The 8,353-nt window shown below is 33.7% G+C and overlaps 1 protein-coding gene across 1 annotated transcript; it reads left to right on the top strand.

Annotated features, from left to right (window-relative positions):
- The first annotated feature begins 4,034 nt into the window (after positions 1-4,034).
- Positions 4,035-4,902, top strand: LOC148936436 (myrmicitoxin(1)-Pr5a). The gene is made up of 3 exons (XM_089078335.1): positions 4,035-4,236; positions 4,578-4,610; positions 4,697-4,902. The coding sequence occupies exons 1-3, from the start codon at positions 4,111-4,113 to the stop codon at positions 4,736-4,738; spliced, it is 201 nt and encodes a 66-aa protein (XP_088934461.1). The 5' UTR covers positions 4,035-4,110; the 3' UTR covers positions 4,739-4,902.
- The last annotated feature ends 3,451 nt before the right edge of the window (positions 4,903-8,353 follow it).

The raw sequence follows: 8,353 nt of genomic DNA, 5'->3' as shown, positions 1-8,353 counted from the left end.
TTACTTCCCGAGATCGCGATACTCGGCGGAGCGCTTTCGGAAAGGAAGAACACTGTTTAAAGAAAAGCTCGCTTTTTATTAAACCAACGGTACAACGGTACAGAAACGCGGAATTCCGGCCACCGCGGAATCTGGCCGTGAAATCTGTAAAACAGTCGGAGAACGACGCGTTGCCAAGGGCCGATCCTCTATTCAAACTCTTATCGATTGATATTGATTAATTTCAGCAGCGCTGAACGGAACACCGCACAGCCGCAACACTGCCCCCTCTTCATAAAATTGTCGTCCCGACAATTCTTCTTCTTTCAAGAACTTCCTCTTGGAAAAGACTTCTGGGCTCCTGGCGACTTCCTGCCCTACCCTGGGCTGCTGCCTCAGGTTACCGGGCGCCGCTACTTCTAATCCCAGTCTTCTCTACTCTTCAGAAGAATCTTGTTCTTGAAATTTTTGCGCGTTTCACTCTTGACTCTTCGTCTTGAGCTTTGCGCACTTCTCTCTTCCATTTTTCGGGCAAAGTGGGGGTAATCGTCGTGGACCCTTACGTCTTTCTAAAAGACACACTAAGCCCCTGCCTCGGCATTCGCCCATCGTCCCCCGGAAAAACCACGACTCGGAAAACCGGGGGCAGACTTCTTTTCAGTTCGAGCTTGAAGATCTTGTTTGATGCTCAGGCTCGAGGATCTCCCCACGACGCTTCTCACGACGGAAGGAAGCTTAAAGAAAGATAAAACAGAAAACAGTAACTCAAAACAATCAATAAGAAATAAAAGTAATGTCAAAATTGGAAAACCAGGCCCCGAAAATCTCTACTTAAAATTCTTCCCTTTCTCTAAACGGAGCTAACCTGTCGGCATGCACAACCTTGCTTTTCCGACCTCCTGAGACCACGAGAAATACAGAAAACTACATCACTAATTTTCTTAATTATCTCAAAAGGCCTCTACCAATCGTTCTGTAGTTTGGGAGACCTACCCTTTTTAGGATGATATCTTCCCGCCCTTTTGCGGTTTTAAAGCGTTGAAATTTGGCCTTCTAAAATGCCATACGGTTTGGCGTTTGATGCACATAACCTCAAAAATCAGTAGTGTTCATGATGGCAATAACAAAAGAGCATATTCGATTTTCCATTCACTTCACGTTTCATCTGAAGAAAAATGCTGCTGAAGCCACTGCAATGACTTGTGCTGCATATGGAGAGAATGCTGTAAGTCATACTACATGTAAAAGATGGTATCAAAAATTTCGCCAAGGAGATTTCAGTCTTGAAGATGAACCGCGTGCTGGACGTCCTCAAAAGATTGAAACGGACGAATTGCAAGCACTGCTGGATATAAACTCTGCGCAAACTAAAAAGGAGCTTGCAGAACAGCTTGGCGTTACGCAGCAAACCATTTCCGTACGTTTACATACGATGGGAAAGGTTCAGAAGGAAGGCAGATGGGTTCCGCATGAATTGTCCGAAGACAACAAAAATCGGTGTGACACTGCACTCACTTTGCTTTCAAAGTTCCGGAAAAAAGATTTTCTGCACAAAATCATTACAGGCGATGAAAAGTGGATTCTTTATGATAACCCTGAACGTAGAAAATCATGGGTTGACCCTGATTAACCTTCGACATCGACGCCAAAGTCCAATATCCAAGAAGGTTTTGCTCTCTATCTGGTGGGATTGGAAAGGTGTGTTGTATTACGAGTTGTTACAATCGGGTGAAACCGGGTGACAATCATGGCAGACCGCTACTAACAACAATTGACCAATTTGAGCGATGCATTAGAAGAAAAGAGGCCATTTACTGGCCAAGGATGTCGTAAAATGATCTTGCTTCATGACAATGCTCGACCACATGTTCCGAAAGCGACTCAGGATCATATCTTTGCGTTAGGCTGGGAACTTCTCCCGCACGCGGCGTATAGCCCAGACATGACGCCTTCCGATTACTACCTATTCCGGTCGCTGCAGCATTATTTGGCTGATACACATTTCGTGAGATTTGAAGAGATACGAAAATGCATTGATGACTTTATCGCTTCGAAGCCGGTGAGTTTCTATCGTCAAGGAATTCGCAAGCTACCCGAAAGATGGCAAAAGGTCGTTGATGCAAACGGGGAATATTTCGCTGATTAATATTTTTTTGTTTGTTTTTGAATAAAGATTGAATTTTACAAAAAAAGCTCAGAACTTTTTTGTACACCTAATAATTCGTTAAATTCAGTATATTTTTTTGTTATATGCAATTGTGCAGTAATTAAATTAATAGAATGCTCAGTTCATGCACCATAATGTATTTACATTTATTTTTATTTCGAGGTAATGCTAGGAAATCAGACAATTTTTTTATTAAATCGTTAAAGGATGAAAACAATACTTATTTTGTTAACTTTTATCATATTTTAAACAATATAGTACGTGAAGTCGTCAAAGATTAAGTACCAGACTGCGCCGACCTGAGAAACGCGCGCCAGCCCTGACTGCTATGCATATACGCGCGCTCATTCGTCACTTTTAATCTGATCCACTGTAAAAACTATTTGTCGCAATTTTGCTAAAGGAAAAAGTTGTTTCTTTTAACATAAAGAATCACGTAGTGTACTCCAAATGCGGGAGTTTTGGAACCCTGTATATCGTCATTCCCAGGAAAAAAAGTTTATACTTAATTATATCTAATTATATATAATTTTGTAGATCTAATTATGTATGGATTTTGACCTGATTTAATTATATATAAATAGATAAAATTGTTTATGATTATATATGAACAGATTAAATTATGCATACTTATGACGACAAAATTACGGTTGCGTTCCGATATTGACTGCTAGTACTGAAAATAATATATGTGACACCCCTTACAGAAAATAAGTAAAAAAAATGAAAAAATGAAAAAAAAATGAGAGAAAGTGATGAAACATTTTTTATCTCGTATCATCGCATGTTTCTACAACCGATCACTCATCCATTTGGAGATCCTGCTCGATGTCGCTTAACGTATATATTGGGATGAAAATGACCGCTATTGAAATGACCAAATAAGTGATTACACGATTTTGGCTTAGAATATGATAGATCTCTCTTAATGAATATAACTACATTGTATAAATAGTCTCAATTTTAAAATCTCAATTGCATATGTAATTCTTGTAGATAATTTAATTACATATATAGAATCATGAATCTATATTATGTTTAATAAGAATCATTATTCTTATGAAAATGTTTATAAATTGTATAGTTGTATATATTTTACTTATTTACTTGTTAATGAATTTGTTAACTGAATAACTATAATAAATATGGGAAATATTTTTCTTATTTAATTATATTACAGTTAATATTATATTATAGTTATATTATAGTTAATTAAAAAAGATAATTAATAATGTTATTTTATTATTTATTCATTAAAAACGACTTAAAAATTAACGACGATTAAATGACGATATATTTATGACAATAATAATTTCGTGACAAATGCTACATTTATTTTATGTCATTATTTAGTACACTGACGTCGAATGACGAGAAATGACTTTAAATCATCGTTATAATGATGTCATCTTGCTACTTGGGTATACATATAATTAGATATAATTATACATTATATAAGCGCGTCATCACACTTTTTCAATATGTTGTACATACATGTTATCGAAAAAAAAAAATAGACAAAATTATAGTGCTATCATAAAGCAGTTATGTATCCACCCAGAAAAATATATTGACCTAAATAACACGACTTTATCTTTTAAAAGTAGCGACACTACTCTACTATTTTTATAGCTAAAGTTTATATTATCTGTAAACATATATACTTATAGGTATTACGCATTTGACGTCAATACATGTCGTACTCATACACATAATATCAATAATTTATGTATATAATCTTTATTATAAAATTCTTTAATGTTCCGTGTTTATCGTAAAAAATACAAGATTGTTTTTATGATTATATACACATATATGTTTAATGGCATTAAAATATAAAAAGATATAAATATGTACAGATACGAAAATCATGTTTGGATTGCATGATTTAGGATATATAAGGATTATGCATCGTAAGTAAACCACAAACGTACAGGTTCATAATTTGAACTTTAATAATCAAGATGCGATCATTATACCTATCATTCTCTCTTACCATTATTTTTGTTTTGGTGATTATGCATGCCGAAGCAAAAGCCATTTCCGAACCTAATGCAATTGCTGAAGCTGATCCAAGATTTTTAAATATTGTAAGTATTTGTGTACTGTATTTTAAACTAATCTTCTGGAATTCTTTTGAAACAACATTTAAAGTAGTCGTATAATAATAAATTTAACATTATTCTTTAAAAAAAAAAAATATTAAATTGTTACAATTCTTATTTGCAGTTATAATTTTAAATATTTATGAAAGTTTTTTCTTTCCCTTCTTATTTCTTTCTTTTTTTCTTTTTTTTCTCTCTTGCATTTCTTAAAAATTGTATTTCTACAAATTTTTTTATCTTTTCTCAAATGATGTAAATTGAAAAATGATTTTAATTCATGATATATTATTTTTTAATATGTAAATGAAATTAATTTTTTTTTTTAGTTGAAAACAATAGGAAAAATACTTCTTCCAATTGTAAGTATGCAAATAGTATAGCAATTAAAAATTGCTCTTATAATATCAATATTATATCAATATTAATAAAAAAACTCTTATTTTAGATTCCAACTGTCGCGGAGAAAATAAAAGAGAAAGTGGGTTAACGATTAACGTAGAAAGAACGAGGGAATAAAAAAATTAATATAAATAATGCTATTACTTTTTTAAGAAAATGCATAAATTATATTTGTGTGTCTTTATTTTATTGGCTTGTAATAAAACTACTACGTGATATATAAACGAAATATAAACAAGTTTGCATTATTAATATGTTGTGTTTTATTTTAAAATTTCATGCTATCCCAGGAAAAAAAGTTTATATATAATTATAAATTTTTCTAATTATATATAATTATATCATATTAGATATAATTATATTAAAATATTTATAATTCATATCAAATTATACAAAATTATATTAAAATTTTTTTCGATTAAAAACTTTATCTGATTAGAAATGATTATATCAAAATGCTTACAACTTCATATTGAATTATACAAAACTATATTTCTTTTTCAAATAGAAAGATATTAAATTATATAAAAATTTATACATAATATATTATGATGCATCAAACTAGATGCATCAAACTGTAAATAATAACATCTAAACGAGAGACATTTTCGAGATATTACGAGTTTAGTTGATATTGTACGATTTATACGTACATACATATATACGAATATGCACACTTTACGAACACATAAGCCGGGAAAAAAAGTTTATATCTAATTATATATATTAATGAGAAGATTCTCGGTATTTGATACGATGTAGTAAAAGGGCAATGAGAATCAGCGTTATTTATGGTGCGCAATTCTTTATTACAATTTAAAAATATATAACATACGGTTCGACTCTAGTTGAGTCATCCTCAGTGTTGGATATTAATGAAAAATAGACTATAATGACATAATTTCACTAAGTTTTATTGCTCTTAATACAAATACGTTTCGTATGTCGCGAGAGATGTTTCGCCATCTTGTCTTTCCTCTTCCGAGAGCCGCCGGGAAGTCCCGAATAATAGCTAAGTGATGTTACTACGCTAGTTATCGATTGCGCCAAATTTAAATTTACTACATACTCCCCGACATTGAAAGACATTTTCAATAAACTTAATTATATATTACTAATAAGGACGTAATAATTGTTGAAAAACAAATTAAACAACTATTAAGAATCTTGAATTTAAGTATAAACGTAAATTAGCAAGAGAATTGTTTTGAATTGTACATTGAATATCTTATATGTTTAATGTTAATGTCTATAATGTTAAATGAATATGTTTTATCTAATTATGATAATCGACCTGACATGTTAAACAGTACGCAAACAATCTTCTTTAGTTATTTACATTCTTCAGATGGTAACGGACATAGCTTTGCCGCTGCAATTTTTGTGCATCCCGTTGTTTTTACTGTGTAGCAACTCTTATTATATCGTCCTTGCCTGGGTGAATGGAAATTATTCGTACAAGCTTCCATTTAAGAGGAGGAATATTCTTCTTTAATCATGACTATTGCACCTTCCTTGACAGGATTGAAGCCCTTTGCGCGTTGTTGTAGTACGAAAATATGTTCCTTGCTCCAGCGTTTCCAGAAATGTTGCTGCAGTTTTTGAATCAGTTGCCATCTAGATTGTCTTGAATCTGACAAATGCATTAATGCAGGATCTGTTACCGACGTGAGTGACCGATCAAGAAATGAGCGGGTGTGATAGGAGTTAGGTCATTAGGGTCTGAGGACATAGGAGTTAGTGATCGAGAATTTAATAACGCCTCAATCTGTGTAAGAAATGTATAAATTTCTTCAAAGGTTAAAACCGAGTTGTCTACTACCCGCCGCAAGTGCTTGGCTGATCTTACTCTCCTTTCCCACAAGCCATCAAAATGCGACGAATGAGCTGGTATAAAATGCCATGTGATACCCAATTCACCAGACACCGTTTCGATATGTTTTGCTTCATTTTTTAGAAATCGCGCTAAATCCATTACTATCTATTTGTATCGACGAAATTAGTGCTATTATCTGAATATATATGCGCAGGCTTCCCCTGCTAGATGAAAAACGCCTAAATGCTATAAAGGCCTCCGCAGTCAGATCAGACACTAACTCTAAGTGGATTGCCTTTACTGCAAAACATATAAATAGACATACATATTCCTTGCTCGTCTTGTATCCTTTTCCCTTTCGATCCTTTGTTATAATGGGACCAGCATAATCCACTCGCGTAGCAAAAAAGGGTGCTGTAGGTGTTACTCGCAATTTGGGCAATTCACCCATTGGTGTTTGAAATTGTCATAGGTTATTTCTGAAACATCTAATGCAATCGCGTATAGTCTTTTTTGCTAGATTTCTGCCTCCGATTGGCCAGAAGCGTTCACGTATAGAAAATAGAAGTTGTTGTGGATAACATGAAAGAATCATAGATGTTCAGCTGAAAAGAGCAATTTAGTGAATTGATGATCTGCCGATAAAACTATTGGATGTTTCTTATCCATAGCAAACTCTGAGTTTTTAAGTCTACTTCTGACACGTAAGAAACCCTTCTCATCAAGGAAAGAACTGAGTAAAGATAGTTTTCCTTTTGTGATTCTCTCACTCTCCTTAAGGCTTGAATTTCGGTTGCAAAGAATTGCGCTTGAGATATTTTGGCTAGCGTGTATAGAGCATCGTTTAATTCTATCACTGTAAGTGTTCCCAATCTACGTTTATCTGTGTTTCTACAATTGTCAATAAATCGTTTGCAGTAAGCTACAATACGTATGAGACGGTTTAACCTTGTCGTTATCGCGAATATAGACGAGTCCGTCTTTGACTCTAGCTTTAAAATGCAGGCTGTCTTTCTTAGTTCTAAAGTGCTAGTCTTAAGTTCTGATATAACTGATTCTTCTTCTAACCTTGATAAGTAATGTGGACCTGCCATCACAATTTTGATTCTTCTAATAATTCTAAAGACAATCCGCGAAATAATAAGTCGGCTGGATTCTCCTTTGTAGGCACGTGTCGCCAACTGCTAGGATTTGTTAATTGTTGAATCTCTGCGATACAGTTAAAGACAAATACTTGTAATTTACTTGGTTGCATTTGTAGCCAGCTAAGTACTATCATAGAATCGCTCCAATAAATAACTTTATCGAATGACTTATAAAATGCGTTAACAACCTTTTTAACTAAGCGTGCTAGTATAAGGGCTGCGCACAATTCTAACCGTGGTATTGTTTGTGACTTAAGTGGAGCAACCTTAGTCTTTGAACACAACACAGGATTTTACCTTGTGTGTTAATTGATCTTATGTAAATACATGCGCCGTATGCGTTCTATGATGCATTTGCGAAACCATGTAATTGTAACTCCTTGCAATCCCTACAAATTGCAGGTCGCGTTATTTGGATTTGTTTTAGTCTCTTTAATTGCGTATGAAAGAATATCCACTTGTTGAATGTAAATCATGTGAGATTCATCCCACGTTAGTTTGTGTGACCATAAGCCTTGTAATAATGTTTTTGCTATTATAGTACATGGATTCAAAAGGCCTAGAGGATCGAATATTTGCGACAGTATTTCGGACAGAATTCTTTTTTTAGTTACTTTTGTTTGAGATAAATCCTTTATCGTATATATTAATGTATCGTGATGCGCCTATCATGCCAAACCAAACGTTTTAGCGTAACCGCCACCTGTAAATTCAATATAATTTGAAATTTGATCTTCAGCAG

The sequence above is a fragment of the Pogonomyrmex barbatus genome, unplaced genomic scaffold, assembly GCF_055798465.1.
Source record: "Pogonomyrmex barbatus isolate J1 unplaced genomic scaffold, ASM5579846v1 scaffold22, whole genome shotgun sequence".
NCBI classification, from domain to species: Eukaryota; Metazoa; Arthropoda; class Insecta; order Hymenoptera; family Formicidae; genus Pogonomyrmex; species Pogonomyrmex barbatus.
Note: the sequence above shows the minus strand (reverse complement) of the source record. Positions and strands in the feature narration are given on the sequence as shown.

Bases quoted from the DNA above. Each gene is read 5' to 3' on its own strand.
- LOC148936436 (XM_089078335.1), top strand. From the start codon at position 4,111: ATGCGATCATTATACCTATCATTCTCTCTTACCATTATTTTTGTTTTG. The intron at 4,237-4,577 runs GTAAGTATTTGT...TTTTTTTTTTAG, and splicing joins ATCCAAGATTTTTAAATATT to TTGAAAACAATAGGAAAAAT. The intron at 4,611-4,696 runs GTAAGTATGCAA...CTCTTATTTTAG, and splicing joins GAAAAATACTTCTTCCAATT to ATTCCAACTGTCGCGGAGAA.